The 21,769-nt window shown below is 44.1% G+C and overlaps 1 protein-coding gene across 1 annotated transcript in view; it reads right to left on the bottom strand.

The window, feature by feature from the left end:
- LOC121864680 (guanine nucleotide-binding protein G(s) subunit alpha) overlaps positions 1 to 21,769 on the bottom strand; it is a 102,004-nt gene that overhangs the window by 49,520 nt on the left and 30,715 nt on the right. The window contains exon 3 of the mRNA XM_042363838.1: positions 20,092 to 20,146. Coding sequence (XP_042219772.1) covers positions 20,092 to 20,146 — 55 coding nt within the window. The remainder of the gene's footprint in view (positions 1 to 20,091; positions 20,147 to 21,769) is intronic.

The raw sequence follows: 21,769 nt of genomic DNA, 5'->3' as shown, positions 1-21,769 counted from the left end.
GTTTTGGTTTGGTTAGGTTAGGTGACTTTCTGACTTTATCGACCTCGCTACCCGTGACTGCTACTTCTCCCACGAGTCAATCTTAAGAGTGCTGAATAAATAACTCCCTTAATAATGTCACGAACAAGACCATACAAGGCAAAACAACTTTCCTTTGCTTTACGAAATACAGATCACAGCTGAAACTAAAATGGCTGAAAGATCTCCGCAAGTGGCTACAACGTCCACTTATTGAAGGGGAAAAATGTTGGGGGGAGTCTTGCCTAAGCTCCTGTGAATTACTGCCAATACACATGTCCAATACTATTTTCTTTCCATAGAGAATAAACCTGATACTTAAGCCCTTCTCTCGTGTATCGGTGCAATTCCTCGATCGTCGTCAACTAATGTTTTAACTGCTGGTGTTTTCATGTACAGTAAGTCAAAACCATAAACTCCAAAACCCATATTTAAAGCCATTTCTAAACCTTATGTAACACCTACTCCAACAACAACAAAAACAAAATTCAATAAATAAAATTCCGAGAAATAAACTATGAAAACAATAAATTTATGGTAGAGAATCTCGCAGTTTTGGGTAATGAAGCAAAACAAGGGATTAGGTGCAGATTACAGTAAAACAAAAAATATGTTGGATTACGCTAAGATAAGGCACCCCAGCTTTTTTCACCTGATGATTTAAAATACCCTAACGCTACATGGGGAGGTAGGTTAGATTAGGGTGGTTAATCCTAAGGTGAAGTAAGCTCGGGCGCGTGATCTTCATATGCTCCAAAATGTTAATATTAAACAAAATTAAAATGGTGCGCAGGAGATAGTGGGGAAACTTGCAAGGTCACTGTTTATATTTCCAACAGGTTAACTCGTATTAACTCTCAGTGGCTTTTAAGTTAACTAACACAAACGTTAAGGAACCCTCCGACTTGATACACGTCGACAACACCTTACAAGGCTACATTCTCAACATAATGACAATATTAGTATTTATTTAGAAAAGACCGAAAACTAATTAAGGGGTCATGTCAGTGGTTCAAAACAGGTGTTTTGGGGATATATTGTTAGCCATAAACACCTGAATGTTCATATAGTGCACAACTGTACACCTAAAATGAATGGCCTCGTGTTGGTACTCATATAAAGTGGTCCAGACGGCACCCTGAATTGTTCAATGTTCTAATCTTAGCTGTGATATATTTATTAACAAGTATGGCTGAAGAGCACGTGGCTCGTCGGCCATGAACCATAATGTGTTTCACATATAAAATGAACTGTGTCGTGATACCGCAAATGACAAGAACACTTATGATTAACATTATTTAACGACGACACACGATGGTGATGAGGACTACGAGTCACACACACACACACACACACACACATATATATACATATATATATATATATATATATATATATATATATATATATATATATATATATATATATATATATATATATATATATATATATATATATATATATATATATATATATATATATATATATAATGACCTACTTATTTGTGAGAGCCGGACCCCGCCCCCAGTGAGGATTAGCTATGAACGGGTAGAGCGATGACGAGGAGTTACTGGGAATTATCTATCTGGACCATGACATGGCCATATTGGGGCAAATTTGTTCAGCATAAGAGCTTTTGGAATAAGTGTTAAAGGTTAGCCTCTAAGACCCCACAGAATATAAAGTCACGTACTGTACATAAAGATATAAATAAGGTGGTAAGTCAGTGTTTCTAGCAAGGGAACATAATCAGTGTGAATCGTTTCAACTTCTGACATAATGGTTGTGCCAGATCACACAGTTATGACCGTTGTTAAGTATTGTAGGATTTACTGAGAGAACTGTTAGAGGTCCGATTTAGCACTGGAATGCTCGCTCTACCCCAAGATGTCATTAATACTTCATCTTACAGCCATTTACAATCACTTGAACCTTTGACCTCTACAATGACCCACAAATGACCTTTCGCCTTAATATTCTACTGATGTTCTCTTGGTTGTACAGCTCCGACCTTGTCCCCAGGGTGTATAAGTACACTTTATATAAGTGAAGGTACAGGCTGAGAAACGTTAGGTTACTACTAAAGAGGTAATTTTGGGAAAACATAATATAAAATATAAACCGTCAAAAGTCGGCCTTTGACCTCTATACCACAACACTTAGGAGGGACAATCTGGCCCACAGAGGGTTGTGCATGGTCAACCTATGACTGGCTTAAGTCCCTCTCTTTCGATAAGACAAACTGCCACAAGACCTCTCCGTTTAATTGCACGACCGTGGCCTACAGCGTCCGACACTCCTTACCCACAACCCCCAAACAAACTAAGATCAACGACAACCTCACCAAGCACACTGGCCTTGCCATACTAACTCTTCCCTTCAACACATCCAGTACAGTATTGTCAACAACAACCTGACAACAGCCAATGAGTCGCCATACTACAACCTCACCACAGAACACACAAGCAGACAGGGGGAGGTAACACTGCGGCGCTGTGGTGAAGGCTTCTCCTCCATGCAAGGTCAAAAGATTAAGTTTCGGTGGAGAGGGAAACGTGATGAGGTGGAGGGCGGGTGGTTATCACGCTGGGGTCGGGCAACTGGACCCATCTGACCCCCGAGACGCCTAGACTCAACCTTGGCACACAACAACTTGCTTCAGCCAACCCACCCCGCTATCGCGCCCCACAGCCCTCACCAGTACACTCTCACCACACGTCTCGAAAGTGTCCATGAAAAATAAATCTTATTATTATTTAAAACATGTATGCAAGAGCAAGTGATCTCTCTCTCTCTCTCTCTCTCTCTCTCTCTCTCTCTCTCTCTCTCACAAATATATATATATATATATATATATATATATATATATATATATATATATATATATATATATATATATATATATATATATTACTGTATAACGTAAATATCACTAAGCAAGAGGAGTGACCCGCAAGATCTACAACAGCTCCATGGCTGATGGGAGGTGAGCCACAAGTCGTTAAAAAATAAAAATACCTACGTGGTTCATGAAAGGTGAGCCATGGGTTCTTAGAACAGCCCCGTGGCTCATGAAAGGTGAGCCACAGGTTCTAAAAGAAGCTACATGACAGGTGAGAGGTGTATATATACGTAGGGTAGCTGGTATTCCAGCAGTGGGACGTCATCTCTCGCCCAACACACACCTAGCAAGTATGGGGACAGTCCTGATCCCGACAGGGCCCTAGCCTTTAGGATTAGAGCCTATTCCTGATAAACCTAAATCCCAATAGCTAGATGTGGCTAGGTTGAGTCCCACCAGACCTACAGCCCTAAGCATCAAGGATGCTCTACACTCACCGTCAGGAAGGTGGCGACAAGTGTTGTGTATCAGGTGTTGTACACAAATCCAGGAAAAAAATCACAAAAAACCTAACCTAACATATGTGTAATGCCAACATATAAATCGTGTTCTCAATGTGTACAAGTCCTGTACTGTCAGTTAATAAATGACTTAAATATTTGTTTTTTATTATTTTTACTGTTAATGATATTTAAATAAAATGTGACTTCTTTCCAAGCCAAATTTGACTTTTTTTCCTGTGACTTTATTTCCCTTCACCGCTGTACACTACTCGATGGCTCGGCTCACAGCTGTCGCAACCACGCTATAAATATTATAATGTCTTTCAGCATTATCCTTTTGAATGTGTCTTTGTATATGTACCTCTATTGAGTATGACAAGTATGGATGGAAACCTGTATTTTATTATGAGAAGCTTTCTTAAAATCAATATTGCGAATAGTAATAATAATAATAATAATAATAATAATAATAATAATAATAATATCCTAACTTACACTTTACAAGTCATGCATTGTTTTTCAAGTGCACTGTAAGGGGTTCCTCCATAATTTTTTCTACATAGAAGTCAATTTCACTTAATACATAGTCAACCAAAGATGCATCGACCCCATCCTGCCTCTCGTACTCGCAATTTTACTTGGCAATACTTGATGTAATAAAGCTGCATGTAATTGGGATTGTGATTAGTGGATCTATTTTCGGCTGTATCAAGGAAGCATTTTTTATAATAATATGTTGTTCATCGTTACTTAAGATCATGACAATTTTTCAAATATTTATATATTTGCTTAAATGATGAAAAAGTTTTATTGTTGAATTGGCAACTCGGCTACAGCCAGGACTGCCACCAGTCTCACATCAAATTTTCTTCATTATTTAAGCAAATACGAACATTTGGAAACTTATCATCTCCAATACTGGTTATTATAACAAGAATGTGCCCTTTGGGCTGTTTAATATTTATCCTGACAGAGATACAGTCGAAAATAGATCCACCAATCATAACCCTCATAACATACTGTACAGCCTTTACTTCACCAAATATTACCAGATAAAATAACGAGTACGAGAAGCAGGGTTGGGTCAATGCATCTTTGGTTGACTGTACACATATACATACCTTTCTGTCCTTCTCCACACCAATCTGCCTTAATCTCTTCCGTGGCCACAATATTTAAACCATCAATTAAGATGCCCAGACCAAAGGTAGTTAGTTATGACGTGCTTGTCAAGTATACGCCTTCATTAACTAAGTGACACCATTGTGAAAGTCTGGGTTAAGTATTCGCCGTAACTAAACACCAAGCAGCACAACTAGGTACAGGTATATAGAATTTTAATCCCTTACAACCCTTGAGTACAAAGTCTTAACCCTACAATTATAACCCCCCGAGTACAATGTCTTAACCCTACAATTACGATAACCCCTTGAGTACAATGACAATCCCTTGAGTACGATGACTTAGCCCTGCAAATACGATGACTTGACCCATTGACTACAATGTCTTAACCCCTTGAGTACGTCTTAACCCCTCCCCCTTCCATCCCAGTACAGCAACATCGTGGTGGCGCAACCAGCCAGACATACAACACCTATCTACACCACCTAACCTAACCTAACCCACCTAACCTAATATATCCCACTTACACTACTTAAACTAACCTACACCACCTAACCTATCCCACCTACACCACCTAACCAAATCTATCCCACCTACGTACACCACCTAACCTAAACTTGCCTGTACTCACTCAAAACAAGTAACACCACCGACCCATCTAGACAAACTATCTTCCCTATACCCGCCCTTACACATTGGACGTGCTCATACCCTCGTCAACTAAATCAAAAGCTAACCTAACCTAATCAGAACCAATCCACACCTAATCTAAACAAAACCGAAGCTAATATTAAGCTAATCTAAAATGTTCACACACACACACAGAGAGAGAGAGAGAGAGAGAGAGAGAGAGAGAGAGAGAGAGAGAGAGAGAGAGAGAGAGAGAGAGAGAGAGAGAGAGAGAGAGAGAGAGAGAGAGAGAGAGAGAGAGAGAGAGAGAGAGAGAGAGAGAGAGAGAGAGAGAGAGAGAGAGAGAGAGAGAGAGAGAGAGAGAGAGAGAGAGAGAGAGAGAGAGAGAGAGAGAGAGAGAGAGAGAGAGAGAGAGAGAGAGAGAGAGAGAGAGAGAGAGAGAGAGAGAGAGAGAGAGAGAGAGAGAGAGAGAGAGAGAGAGAGAGAGAGAGAGAGAGAGAGAGAGAGAGAGAGAGAGAGAGAGAGAGAGAGAGAGAGAGAGAGAGAGAGAGAGAGAGAGAGAGAGAGAGAGAGAGAGAGAGAGAGAGAGAGAGAGAGAGAGAGAGAGAGAGAGAGAGAGAGAGAGAGAGAGAGAGAGAGAGAGAGAGAGAGAGAGAGAGAGAGAGAGAGAGAGAGAGAGAGAGAGAGAGAGAGAGAGAGAGAGAGAGAGAGAGAGAGAGAGAGAGAGAGAGAGAGAGAGAGAGAGAGAGAGAGAGAGAGAGAGAGAGAGAGAGAGAGAGAGAGAGAGAGAGAGAGAGAGAGAGAGAGAGAGAGAGAGAGAGAGAGAGAGAGAGAGAGAGAGAGAGTCACCACTTCTCAAGGCCAGATGCAGGCAGGTGTAATCTCCCAAGCTGAAAATAAGTGACACAGGTGTTGGTGCTGGATATAAACACATACATACATACATACATACATACATACATACATACATACATACATTCATACACATATATACACACATTCATACACATATACAGTACACTCACACATACATACCCTGTGCACATATTGAACATACAATACACTAAAACGAAACAAAATTAGCTATTTCTCACAGCAGTAAAATACAGTTCCTATTTTTGTCTATAAGGAAACCATCTATAGCTGAATGTTCGAGCTGCCACTGCTTGATACACCAAGGAGGCGGAGTGTACCACAACCAGTACAATCATCATAACCACCGTCAATACCCTCGCCTCCACCACAACTCTCTCCACCAACACTGCCATCACAACTACAACCGCCAGCACTCAGTCAACAGATACAACTGATAAATGGACAAGAAATCAGAAAAAATTACAATTAAACAAGATGTCCAACATTCCCAATCGATGTTGGTCAAGTCTATAGATGCTTGTTATTAGTTATATCTGTTGTTGTTAGTTAAGTTGTTGTAATTGGTTAAGTAGTAGTTATTTTAGTTGGTTATTTAAAATATTGTAGCTTGTAATTAAATTTTCCGGAATCCGTAACAGACGGACGAATATTTCATCTCAAAGAATCATCGTCTCACCCTTGTTACCGTATATATTCCACACATCACATTATCATTCAAAACAGATTACTGCTAATCTTAATTATATAAATTCACAACAAAATTCCAATGTAATTTTAGAAGAATTGTAGTCATTAGCGGGTGAGGCGCAGACCTGCTGGTAACCCTTCCGTGTGTGTGGTCACGAAGTGGAGAGTGAGAGGAGGAAAGAAAAAAAAAGTACAATTGAGAAGATAACAATTTAGTCATTCAGTTTCTTAAAATAGTTTATTGTGGCACGACCAATGATCAACAAGTGAGGGAAGGTAATGAAGCGTCGCTCACAGTGTGATATTTGGCAATCACAGTGTGGCGGTGGTGGTGAACCCTTTCATCTGGGGGAAAACTTCCTACCAATCGGTTAATAATTATGGACGCTTCCTAGTGAGGTGACCTTCATCCATGAATTATGCTTGACTTTAGTCCAATGGTGACCAAACTTGTACACCGTCGAGCAACTGTCGATGCCAACAAGCTGTAATATATTGGTCCACATTGGATAAAAATTGTGGACACGAGTGTGCAAAGATAGACAGATTCAATTTAACAATATAATTGGAAATCTTTGATTTCTCCAAGTTAAACAGCGCTAAACAATACTAGGACTGCACAGATGGCGAATTGTTAGTGTTGTGTCCTGGCAATAATGGTCACCAACCGCTCACCGCCACACACACAGTGTCCCACCCGCCTGGAGCACACAACACTCACCCTTAAGGAAGACTCAATCTTACCAACATCTAATCTTCTCCCGACACTCCCAGTGAGACGTAACATTACAATATCTAAAGATGTGACATCAGTGCAACGCCTCACCAAAACTACAGGTATGTTACCCAGAACGGGAGGATGAAATTTATGTAAGTGTTAAATAACAATATTAAATTAAATTACAAACTACATGAACTAATATACCAATTCACAGTTCGACTCCTAAACTCCCATTCATTGTTTGTTTGTTTTCCTTTCCCTCCCAGATTGTTTCATCCTATCTACCGTACGATTCATGATGGTACACTCAACCTACCCAGTGTACCACACTTGTGTCCCGCACCGCCAGCCGATTGAAGGACGTTTGGGCCATGGGCCACGACCCGAGGATGTTTGGGCCATGGGCCACGACCCGAGGATGTTTGGGCCATAGGTTAAAGTAATATAAATAACATAATAATCATATATATGTGAATAATACAGTTTATTTTATATCTCATATCACAATTTATCATAAAAGAAACAGACTATATATTCAATTGGGCTAACCTAACCATTATTAGTCGTAATAAAATCCCATGGCCCAAAGGTCCACCCTACACACAATGCAGATCATGGCCCATACGTCTAGGGGTCATGGCCCAAACATTGGCCCATGGCCCATACGTCCGTCCACCTCACCAGCCACTTGAGGTGAGGCCCACGGTGATGACGTCCTGGACCAGTCACCGGACGCTACTTCCTCCACCAAAAAATAACCTAAACAATATGGCAATTTACCCATCCAGAGTAACACACACGTAGAATATGATCCGCTGTGTTGCTAGAGAGAAAGTTATTAAGGGAGAAAGACACCCACACACTTACAGGTCCACTTATACCTCCAACACTTTGCCTTGCCTCCTCCCATACTACCTGTTGTGAGGTAACTTTCCTCCAACAACCACACCTCCAAACACTGCTCAGTTGCAACTGCCCCTCCCCCATTACCTGGTCTCCCCTCCCCAACACTACCTCAACCTAACACTCGCAGCGTCACAACACACCTGTCACACCCACACCCCCACACACTACACCAATTGTAAGCGTGCCTGCCATCACCTATCCCCCACCTCCCACCGGCCCCTCCAACAACGTGCCTCTACGGGAAATAGCCAGATCAATACCGCGAAATGAGCTTTTACATCCAAATTAGACGAAGGTGATTGGCGCGCACCGTATTCAGTCTTCCATTTTCCGCCTCGAGGAATGGATTAGACCCCAGCAGGAGTATTTTGGTTATGGCTACGCCCTCACTACGCTTCACCACCGCCCTCCTTCAACAGGTCCCGCCCTCCAGAGCACTACCTGAAGAACGAGGTGGGTGGCGAGTCTGGTGGATGATGAAGGCGGCGGTGTTGAGGCTGGTGAATGTGTGGCAGTGTTGTTGAGGCGAGGATGGTGGGAGTTAGTGCCCTACTGACTGCTGCCACCATCATCACCGTGATAGTGTTGAACGCAAGGCCAGGCAGGCAGAGACAGGCAGGTACAATCTTACTGTCGACATCACACTAACGGTGGCAAGTCAAAGGCCGACCATCCACCCGCTATACCAGATTAATCGCCAATGCCCTATTATACTCTCCCAAGTTCTTTAAAGCTTAATTATTAAAGTTAGCGAGGCTGGGGAGTCTGGTGAAGGCTTCAAGTGACATCCTAATGGGTTAGTTACCGTTAGAGTAACAACAAACCGCAGGTGTGAGCGGATGTCGGCAAATACCGAAAGGAAACGAGAATCAGGGGCGGTCGTTATGTGTGCGGGGGAGAACCTTCAGTACACAACTTACTATTTCCTTCACCCACTTATCTGTCACATCAAAGGCCACAATTCTCTTAAAAGTTCTGACGTTAAAAATTCCCTTAATTGAGGCAAGAGAAATGGGTCTTGATATTAGCTGTAAGTAATACAAGAGGCAATTTGTACTGAAGAAGGTAATGGTAATTCATAGAGGTGAAGGGTACTAGAGAGAGATAACAGGCAATGGGTACTAGAGAGATAACAGGCAATGGGTACGAGGGAGAGATAACAGGCAATGGGTACGAGGGAGAGATAACGGACAATGGGTACTAGAGAGATAACAGGCAATGGGTACGAGGGAGAGATCACAGGCAATGGGTACGAGGGAGAGATAACAGGCAATGGGTACGAGGGAGAGATAACAGGCAATGGGTACTAGAGAGATAACAGGCAATGGGTACTAGAGATAACAGGCAATGAGGAGATAACAGGCAATGGGTACGAGGAGATAACAGGCAATGGGTACTAGAGATAACAGGCAATGGGTACCTAGAGATAACAGGCAATGGGTACTAGAGAGATAACAGGCAATGGGTACGAGGGAGAGATAACAGGCAATGGGTACGAGGGAGTGATAACAGGCAATGGGTACGAGGAGATAACAGGCAATGGGTACTAGAGATAACAGGCAATGGGTGCTAGAGATAACAGGCAATGGGTACTAGAGAGATAACAGGCAATGGGTACTAGAGATAACAGGGGGGGAGGCAATGGGTACGAGGGAGAGATAACAGGCAATGGGTACGAGGGAGAGACAACAGGGAATGGGTACGAGGGAGAGGTAACAGGCAATGGGTACGAGGGAGAGATAACAGGCAATGGGTACGAGGGAGAGATAACAGTTAATGAGTACCCCACGATCCTAACGGGGTCCAAATCCTAGTGAGTGAGGAAAGAGTTCAGGCGGAGTCAATCACTGTGGGAGAGGAGGAGGAGGATGGAGAAGGACGAAGAGTAGGGTGGAGGATGGAGGAGGAGGAGGATGGAGGAGGAGGAGGATGGAGGAGGAGGATGGAGGAGGAGGAGGAGGGGGATGGAGGAGGAGGAGGAGGATGGAGGTGGAGGAGGATGGAGGTGGATGGAGGTGGGGAATAAACTTCCCTACGCGGAGACAGTCTAGTCATCTGTACCGATAAGGCCCATTTTTGTCTGTCTGAGAGAGAAAGAGAGAATGAATCACAGACCTGGGGATGGATGTGTCGGGGCATTCAGATTAGGAATAGTTCAGCCATTGAGGTGGTGGGTGAGGAGGGGAACCAGCCACCACCACCCCCCTCACACACTAGCTGTAGTACCACAGTCTTCTACCACCACTAACACCAGAACTACTTACTACAATAACCACCACCATCAGCATTACTATCACCAGTTCAACACCACAACCATTATCACCACCACCACTACTGTTAAAACCACTACCTTTATTAGTATAACGGTACCTCGACCACTAGAGCATGAAAATCATTACTACCATCACCATAATCACATCTACCATCACCACTATAATAATTATTATAATGGTTGACCCTCGTGTTCGAACTCTCTCTCTCTCTCTCTCTAGGGAATTTCAGCATAGTAACAGCGCAAAAGTAAGATTAGTAGAGTTAACACACTGGTTAACTACGAGTTGCTGATAATTTTTACAAAGGTTGGGATTGGGCTGTTCTTATGGCGTTCAGCACGTCGTTGTATGGGGATGGATGCGGTTGTGGTGTTGAACAGCAATTCGCGGACGAGGGATCTCGGGTGGAAGCAGGAGACGATGTCGAGGATGGTGCAGAAGCTTCTCACCAAACTTACAGATGAGGTCATGGTGATGATCAAAGAGAGCCGAGAGGGTCAGTGTACAGAGCGCTTCTAGATATGTGGAGGAGGGGAGAGAATAATCTTGCACGCCCTCCTCTGCACCTTTTCTCTGCGTTTCTGTTGCGTGGCATTTAGGGAGGAAGAACAGGCAGGGGAGGCACTGAGGAGCTCGGGCGCGGGCGCGGAAACTCCTGGGACTTGAGTCGGCGGAGGAGGTGGAGGCGAAAACTGGAAGATTTGACAATTGCACTGACGTGTGCTTTGCAATTTAGTTTCTTATCTATAGTGACGCAGAGGAACTTGGTGAGTCCACAACCTGGTGTGTGTTGGGGCCCAATGTAATTGAGGGAGGTGGGACAAGGTCAGAGGAGAGGTTGATGTGCATAACCATAGTCTTGTTATAGTTGATGGTAACATGGTTATTGGCGGCTCAATGGTGTCGACAATTTCCAGCGAGCGGGAGTGTCTCTCAGGGCATCACTGATAAGGATGATGAAGCAGAGCTTCCACAGGTTAGTGACTTCGTTGATGAATAAAGTGTGGTCGACTAGGTCAAAATAATGTCTTGGTGAATGAAGGCAACAGCCACAGACGTCTTTCATATTTCCAAATGACGATATATGTAGTCGAGAAAGCTTACAAGACAGCGGGTGGTGGAGGAAGTTTTCATATTGCCAAATTGCCGAGGATCGATGACGCCAGCAATATTAGAATAGGCCCAGTCAAAAACGAAACTTTCGCAGATTAGGCTGGGTATTGGGGTAATGGCAATGGGTCGTAATTCGTTTAAGGATTGTGGGCTGGTTGACTTGGGCACTGGAGACACGTATGAGGTCTTCCAGTCAGCTGGCATCTAGCTTGACTGAAGGAAGCATTGATTTTGGAGCAGAGGGATTTAGTTAGTTCCGGGGAGAACTCCTTGTAGAGCTTCATTGATAGGTCAATGGGTAAGGTGGAGCTCTTGATCCAGAGTTTGTCTAGTCGCCTTACTAATTGAAATTATTTCACTAAGTCCGTAGAAGGGGTTGGTAGGTAAGCAGGAAGACTGGTTGTGGGGGAACGTCTGGCATATAGTTGCGAAACAGTTGTTAGATTACTCAGCTGCGTCACCATTAGAGAGAGAGAGAGAGAGAGAGAGAGAGAGAGAGAGAGAAACTGTCAATGCGTGAGTAAGCTGTGTGGAGTGTAGGGGCATGTGGTTGCCGCCATGAACGCTCGTATGTGTGTGTAAGTGTGTGAGAGAGTTCGGTAAGCACATGCGCGCGTGTGCAGGCCGCGTGTATGCCAGCAAAACGTGTTTGAGCATGCGTGTGTGTATGCATGCATGCGTGAGTGCTGGGCAAGGAGGGAGGGAGGGAGGTGGCTGCTGGATGATGGTGGAGAGCAGGAGAGAGGAGCCGGGGAAGGTGGTAAGTCGGCGCGTGTGGACGGCACAGAGAAAACGGATGCGGATGCTGGCCACAGCGAGAGAAAGAGCGAGTGAGAGCAATATGAGGGACAGGAGGGTGGGAGGGAGTAGAGAGAGAAGGGGGGAGAGGGAGGGAGGGTCCCAGTGTCTATTTATAGAGCGAGATGCGCGACTACCGACAAGCAGTTACTCCAAGGAAAACTCCCCTGGCTGACTCCACCACCGCAGCCGCGCTCTCCCTGCCCTGCTGCTGTGTCTCTCCCTGCCCTGCTGCTGTGTCTCTCCCTGCCCTGCTGCTGTGTCTCTCCTGCCCTGCTGCTGTCTCTCCTGCCCTGCTGCTGTGCCCCTCCATGCCCTGCTGCTGTGTCTCTCCTGCCCTGCTGCTGTGTCTCTCCCTGCCCTGCTGTGTCTCTCCCTGCCCTGCTGCTGTGCCCCTCCCTGCCCTGCTGCTGTGTCTCTCCCTGCCCCTGCTGCTGTGCCCCTCCTGCCCTGCTGCTGTGCCTCTCCTGCCCTGCTGCTGTCTCTCTCCTGCCCTGCTGCTGTGTCTTCCTGCTGCCAGCTCCCTCCTGCCCTGCTGTGCCCTCCCTGCCCTGCTGCTGTCTCTTCCCTGCTGCCTGTCTCCTCCCTGCCCTGCTGCTGTGTTCCTCCTGCCCTGCTGCTGTGTCTCCCTGGCCCTGCTGCTGTGTCTCCCTGCCCTTCTGCTGTGTCTTCCCTGCCCTGCTGCTGTGCCTCTCTGTCTCTGCTGCTGTGTCTCTCCCTCTGCCTGCTGCTGTGTCTCTCCCCGCCCTGCTGCTGTCTTCTCCCTGGCCCCTGCTGTGCCCTCCCTGCCCCGTTGCCTGCTCCTCCCTGCCCTGCTGCTGTGCCCTCCCCTGCCCTGCTGCCATGTTCTCCCTGCCCCTGGGCGTGTCTCTCCCTGCCCTGCTGCTGTGTCTCTCCTGCCCTGCTGCTGTGTCTCTCCCTGCCCCTGCTGCTGTGTCTCCTGCCCTGCTGCTGTGTCTCTCCCTGCCCTGCTGCTGTGTCTCCCTGCCCCTGCTGCTGTGTCTCTCCTTGCCCTGCTGCTGTGTCTCCCTGCCCTGCTGCGTGGCCCTCCTGCCCTGCTGCTGTGTTCTCCCTGCCCTGCTGCTGTTTCTCCCTGCCCTGCTGCTGTGTCTCCCTGCCCTGCTGCTGTGTCTCCTCCTGCCCTGCTGCTGTGTTTCTCCCTGCTGCTGTCTCTCCCTGCCCTGCTGCTGTGTCTCCTGCCCTGCTGCTGTGCCCCCTCCTGCCCTGCTGCTGTGTTTCTCTCCTGCCCTGCTGCTGTTTCTCCCTGCCCTGCTGCTGTGTCTCTCCCTGCCCTGCTGCTGTGCCCCTCCCTGCCCTGCTGCTGTGCTCCTCCCTGCCCTACTGCTCCCCTCCCTGCCCTGCTGCTGTGTCTCTCCCTCCCATTGCTGTGTCTCTCCCTGCCCTGTTGCTGTGTCTCTCCTGCCCTTCATGTCTCCCTGCCCTGCTGCTGTGTCTCCCTGCCCTGCTGCTGTGTCTCCCTGCCCTGCTGCTGTGTCTCTCCTGCCCTGCTGCTGTGTCTCTCCCCCTGCTGCTGTGTCTCCCTGCCCCTGCTGCTGTGTCTCCTCCCTGCCCTGCTGCTGTGTTCTCCCTGTCCTGCTGCTGTGTCCCTCCCTGCCCCTGCTGTGGTTCTCCCTGCCCTGCTGCTGTGTCTCTCCCTGCCCTGCTGCTGTGTCTCTCCCTGTCCCTGCTGCTGTGTCCTCCCTGCCCTGCTGCTGTGTCTCCCTGCCCTGCTGCTGTGTCTCCTCCCTGCCCTGCTGCTGTGTCTCTCCCTGTCCTGCTGCTGTGTCTCTCCTGCCCTGCTGCTGTGTCTCTCCCTGCCCTGCTGCTGTGTCTCCCTGCCCTGCTGCTGTGTCTCCCTGCCCCTGCTGCTGTGTCTCCTGCCCAATGTGATAATACTTCCTTCTTTTCATTTGGGTGGCAGAGATCTCCAGGTCACGTCCTTTATTAACGAGTAAATAATATCCTCCGTCTATAATGTCTATCATGGTTAGTAAGTCTATCTATCAGTCTGCGCTTGTTTGATTTTATGTCTGTTCTATCAGTTTGGTCGATTCAGTCCGTCCACTTCAAGTACAGGTACTGTATCTCCCAAACGGATCGTCTGTATTCTACGATTTACTCCCCACTTAGACGTTAGGTTAGATTAGGTTGCATTAGGTCAGGTTAGATTAGATTAGTTAGGTCAGGTTAGGTTAAATCGTCAAACGCATATTTAGGAATGGCCTAGGGTGCATTGGGGTGGATAGGAACCAGAGTACAGGACGTGCATTAAAGGGGAACAGGAATCCCAACAACAACCTGAGAATGATGTACTATTACTCCCTACACCTGCTATTTTTATTTAAGAGCTTAGTTCACTTTATTCTTTATTCGTCTCTTTCAGTTTATCGTCTGTTCTTTTTCACTCTCCCTTTTCTCTTTTGCCGCGTTTCGCTAACTATTTTTCATTTGTGAATCACTTTGGTCACTATATTATGTCCTAGGAAGAAAATTATAATATATAATTGCATGTGCTTTAATCCTTCTTTCCCCTCACCTGTTCATCTTCATGCCATTCATCTTTTCAGGTTTACCTACCGTACATCACACATTCTAAGAAAATACAATTCTAAAAATCACTGGTTCATTTACGTCAATGACCCTCGTTATCTTTCAACACATGAGGGCAGCTGGACGAGATTATCTTAAATATAAGGTCAAAGGTCAAATGTTTGAGAAAAAATTGTCTTAACTTTAATGTCCCAAAACTACTACTCAATAATAATCATAATAATAAATGCTATATTTCATATGGTGTGGAACATATTGTGAAACGGCCATAAGAGACTTCTAGAGAACATCAGCTGCAGGTTAACTAACTGCGTGCCCAGGTAAGAGTCTCAACTAAAACCGAGTCATTTAGGATTGGGGCCCACAACGACTGAGGTCAATATGATATATGACCCATCAGGATTGGGCCATCCTAGATTAAGTTAGGGTAAGGTAGGGTATATAAAAGACTGGGGTCATCTGACCAGCCGGTGACATCATCCAACAAAACAACACCCAGGTCGGTGATCACTGTGCGTCAATTGAACACAAGAGAGCAAAGTCTTCACGCGTTTGGTGTTATAGTGTGCCAGGCAACCTCTGACGGGTCTGACTGAGCTATAACCCAGCAGGGTCAGAAGCGCCAGGTGCCTCCAGAATGGCCACAGAGTCCGGAAACAAGTCAAGCTCTCCAGGGTGGGTGCAAGCTCTGCCTACAGGTGACGCCCCTAGGTGTAAAATTTACTGCCTGTGTGGAGTTGGGGAGAGGGATTGAAGATGTACGAGCGTGAAGCTGCCGCCCTGTAACTGTCCCCATGACCTGACCTGAACTCACCACCTGTGACTACGTTACACACGCGCGCACACACACACGTGTCTTAGCACGAATTTACATTCTTACGTAAATGCGCATAAAAAAAAAGATGGAAATTCCAACAAAAAGACATTTACAAATGGGTGCGTCCTTGTGTTGTAATACAGTGTTTCCTTACACAACACTCCCTAGTAATCTGATATAGGATACGGTGCGTCACCATCATTACCAACATGCCTTTTGTAGTATTAAAGTGTAGCTATGTTTGGTTTCTATGAATCACCTTTTTTAATCGCATATTATTAATAAGAGTACTTTCTACATGTTATGCTGTAATACATTAAGAAAACAGGCCAGGTACAACACACAACAATCATTCAACCCATTTACTCCGATAATTTATATTAAAAACAATAAAACCATAAAAATAAAGGTACCAATACATCATAATTACCTTAACAAATACCTGCACTGTGTTACTGATAAAGAAACGTGACTCAGATATTTACTACGGGTGAGATCATAGCGCCCTCAACCTACTACATATATCAAAGACCTTAGTTACTATGAGCAATCACCAGCGCCTGGTGTTTCACCTACCTTGGTTAGAACTACACATCAGTAATGAGTTTGCCACATCTCCCCGTAGCGGTGTACGCATAAGCAACAAGCGCCTGAGTAAACCCGCGCGCAACACATGATAAGGTTGTTGCTTCCGCCCAGGGGACTCTTGCAGCGATCCTGGCCGTGCTCTCACCCTGACGTGACTGTTGTGACAATGTACAGTATAGCCAGTTTATAATTATGTGCATTAAAACCGTTTAAGCATCCTACATCTGTATATTTTATCATGGAAAATACTTTCATCTAATAATTTTGTTTTTGATCCTATAAAATAATTCTATGTTGTGTGTGGATCAATGGGCACCAGTCGCCCATCACAGCTGAGCACAAACCAAATATAATCTTCCATCCTATTTCTTAACAGCATTCTGACGGTACACTCTTGTCAACCAACATTACAATCACAATTATCCACTCTCCATATATATTCCTCTGACACAATCATGATAAATATAGCCCCAACACCGTCACTTAATCCTGTTCTGCCCAACGTTCCAAAAATATAAACAAACGTCAGACTGTAGACTTGCTGCCTCACGTGGTGGAACTATGGTCGCCGCCACCACAAGGCGGGCTACATCGCTGTCTTGCATAATATGTAGCGACTTCAACCTCAGGAACGCAATGTTCCCTATTAATAAGACCATTACCGTGAACCAACTCATGACAGCCACCCAACCATGAATGGAATACCGACGATTTAATGAATTTTCATGTATGATTTCAAATTTAATTGGCAGTATTGGGAAATTCTGTGGCTTTCACGGTAAGCTGAGGAGGAGTTCGTGTCATATTACTAGTGAGCAGCAAAACACCTCCCATGTCCTAGTCTTGCTTACTGGTTACTTAAGAGACATTTCACCAGCGTCAGTCACGTGTGCTCCAAGTCACGTAACACTAGGTGCACCTCCTGTGCCGTACTGGATATGTAAGGATCCATGATAATGTTTTACACCATGAAGACCATGAATCTGCTTCAACATGGAAGTTACAGAGCAAACGTAACGTGACAACCTGTAATATCAGTGTAATGGTGGCAATATCTGGGAAAACTTTATACAGTACTGCACTCAGTTGATAACAAAGCTTGTCCGTCTCACAAAACTGGTCAATGAGGCCTAATTTATCCTTGACTGTCAACAATGCAACTGTAACTTAATTTATGTCGCTTGGTTATCATTTTAGTAACTGAAGTCGAAATTATACTGTTGACTGTCGTCTTGTGTTCGCTGAGTAACCGATGGGTAACGTGCCCCGTCCACCAGTGACTGTCCATCACCTCCCTGCCACCGTCGGGCTCTGACAGTTTAGCCCACAGTGAAACGTCAGCTTTAGCTGCAATATGCATAGTAGGCTGGTCAATAATTCCCTTGACAAGTCACCTGTTTCAGCTACAACGCGACTCCTTGACCAATCAGTCCTGGTACCCAGACGACCCCAAACACACACAGAAACACACTTTAAACTCACTCATGGGTGCATATGCTATAATATACATACAATACACAAAAGTGACCTATGCCCGTCGCAGCTAAGAGTGACACCCACGCGTCACTGGTTGCAGTTTCAGATACGCGATTGTGACAAGAGTGGCAGACAGACGTTTGTAATAAAGTGTAAAGACAACTACAGTGAGTATAAAAGAGTCATTCAGAGTGAGTGGCAGTGAATGAAGGCGTCATTAAGGTGGTGGCAGTGAATAGAATTATGAAGAGGTAAATGGCAGACGGCGGAGTGGAAGTGTAGTGGACTGGCAGGTAAGTGTCAATGGATGGCATGAGTGGAGGAAGGAGGTGAGTGGAGCCATGGACACTCACACTACAACAACGCAAGTTTAAACTCAACTAATCCCACCCACCAACCTGACGAAATCATAAAAATGTACCTTAACCTAACTAATCAATACTGTATGTCCACCCAAGCTAACAAATTATCAACTCCTTCACATTGATGTAACAAACTATAAAAGGCTAATAACAACATCAAACCTAAATACCACACAAAGCACAGACGAGGACCGGAGTAATTAAAACACAAATTATGGTGCTCTCTTTAATCCTAACAGACCCAAACCTACATTAACCTAGACCTGAAAGTTATAGCTCAATGGCTAGGTTAGGTCCGGAACAATTAAGACTGGGCCAAACCACTAATCCATCTTTAGTCAGTCCGTCGATCACATCAGCATGTCTTCACGGAGATTCAAGAGAAACACTCTGAAGCATTCAACGTGTGAGTTTATACAAGATGAATTATTCGCGACAATAACAAAGGAAGCAACGCCTCTGGTAAACACTGCAACACGATCACTCAAGATGTTGGCAGCCACCAAAACCTCCAATTTACCAGACCATAATTCTTGGTTAGTAATTTAAACCAAATACATATTTGGAACTCGAGGCCACACAAGTCTTGATACAGGTGGCATACTACCTCACTTATAATCCGCCAAGCGTTCGCAAATTGCTGAAAGGAAATAAAATTCCTGGGATGGACATACGGAAGTTAATACTATAGGCCTACAAGCTAAAATTATAAAGTAATATATATATATATATATATATATATATATATATATATATATATATATATATATATATATATATATATATGAGAGAGAGAGAGAGAGAGAGAGACGTGACACCTCAATCTGGCCATTATAAGCACCAGCATGGTCTGACGAAACGCCCGTCTCCAGGGTAATGGTATGATGACCGAGGTGGTTTTGATGGAAGGGTCGTGACTATAACACAGGCGTGATCTAAATGGCGTATAAAGACAAAGCACTGGTAGGTTAACATGGTATAATAACTTAAGGAGTCTGACATAATTTAATAATGCGATATATTTACAGGCCTAGTACAGAGCCATTTGGTTATAAAAAGCTATATATATATATATATATATATATATATATATATATATATATATATATATATATATATATATATATATATATATATATATATATATATATATATATATATATATATATATATATATATTTCATGTAGATCCACAATGAAAACGTGGATGAGATAAATCTTGAAAACACACAGGAAGAAACAACGGAACATATAAATCTTTATTCAAGACATCTTCAGAGGCAACGAAAGCTAAGGTGCTCCGTTGTTTCCTTTTCCGTGTGTTATCAATATATATATATATATATATATATATATATATATATATATATATATATATATATATATATATATATATATATATATATATATATATAATAAAATTCGACACATCAATATGGTACGCTATTGTAAGTGGAGTATGACGACACAATCTCTGTTATAGCCCCTAATACGATAAAATATTACCAAACGTTTTGGAAATTAAACCCACACAAGAAACCCACATACCCACACAAACAAACAGAAAAAACTGCTTTAAAATAATGCAATTTTAATGCCCCGTTGGCATCCTCCACTACACCCTTGTACTCACAACTGATGGGCGGGGCCAGAGAGCATAAGATGTTTCAATCTTTTCGTGTGTGGTTCGATTTACAAGGCTAACATTCGCGCTACTGTGAATCTTTCTAAGACAGTACAATAGTATTACAAGGCAATGTTAAGAAAGCACAGACACACACGTATAACACAACACAAAATGGTACTCACCAAGATGGCATCGCGGATGTTGCATCTGATGGCATGTATCTTTTCTCTTTTTTCCCTGAAAGATAAAATATAAATTAAGTGGAATTATACATGCTACAAAACAACAGCGATACAAAGTGTTCCTTACAAGGTGGTCATAAAGGTAGGTAGGTGTGTGTGTGTGTGTGTGTCCATACATCCTAAGTATGGTAGATCCACAGGTGGTTGTGTGTATGTTTCTACCTCCCCACAGGTGCTTAAGATCCACAGGTGGTTGATACACACAACACTTGTGTGGTGCCAGACCACACAACCCTTACTACCGTGCGAAAACATCCACTATCTGCTACAACTCATCCCCATACGTTAATGAACATCTCCAGCTGTTAGTGCACATTCGTCAGTGGTATGACACGTCTCTATTACGACACACCTTAAACTGTTAGGACACAAACGATACCCAACTATTAAACACATCTCAACTGTCAATACATAACCCAATGTAAGCAAACAAATGACCTGGAACTTGACGTATACTTAGGCTGTATATTTCAAAACACTGTTATAGTCTTCCACTATACTTGCGTCGACTAAGTGTACACAGAAAAAAACAAGTTAACATCAAAGGTCTAACTGCTCCTCCATAACTGTTGTTGGGTTAACGTCCACATACCCTGTTTCACTCTACTCCATCTACAGTTGTTCAAGTTATAGTGTACAAAATAGGCCCGGACAGATGACGAACGTAGGCAGGCAGGGATGGATGCTGCCTGTTCTCTGCCGCTATCCTCTGACGCAACGTTAGGCAATAAAACTGACCCACCAAAGCTAACGTTATAATGTTATTACTGCTCTTCAACAGCTAAAATCTTGAAGCGCGTAAGGTGAGTAATTAAACCAGTCCTTTAACAATTAAAAAAATACGAGATATTTCTCCTTGTATTACTAATTACTAATTACTACTAGTGATCCACCAGTCTATAAACACGACATCCTGGTGGGCATTCAGTCCAGTATAGAGCAGAAAGGTCATCACATGTTCGCTCACGTGTATCATCCCTCCCCCATACATCCAACCAATAATGTTTCCCTGTCCGCTCCCGTAGCAACCTCCCACCTTACTCTTCACTAATACTTCAGTCTCAAACTGTCTGCTTTTATAATGTTATTTCTCACAAGACCATCCCAACCATGATCATCACATTTCGTACCACTCTCCAAGATTATTTTCTTTTTAAAGATTTAGACATAACTCCATGTTCAACAAGAATTCGGCTTTGATACGACATCTATAATTCTTTCTCCGGTTTGGATATTTAGGATTATTGCCTCTCGCTGTCCCTGGAGAAAGAAACGAAAAGACAATTGTGTACGTACAGTCACTCAAACTATCTGTACTTGACGGAGGGGTGGGGGGTCGATGAATGAACACTGCAACTCCTGTTGTCTCTGTATGGTTGTCAAAATCATTCGTTCGTTGTGGCGTTTTTTCTCAAGACAATTTTGTATAGACAATATATTGAGTGACTGTACAACCGGAAGTGGCGAAAATTATAATTCTAAGCAGCGATATATTTCAACCAAACTTCGTATAAATCAGGTACGTGGGTATAATTCAACAAGATCTCGGACGAGCTCAGTAATTGTGGATTTTCATAATCGATGTCGAGATCATTGCTGTACATGAGGGGGTGACTAG

This window comes from Homarus americanus, unplaced genomic scaffold, assembly GCF_018991925.1.
Source record: "Homarus americanus isolate GMGI-L3 unplaced genomic scaffold, GMGI_Hamer_2.0 scaffold57965, whole genome shotgun sequence".
Taxonomy (NCBI): domain Eukaryota; kingdom Metazoa; phylum Arthropoda; class Malacostraca; order Decapoda; family Nephropidae; genus Homarus; species Homarus americanus.
This window is presented reverse-complemented; position numbering and strand designations above follow the sequence as displayed.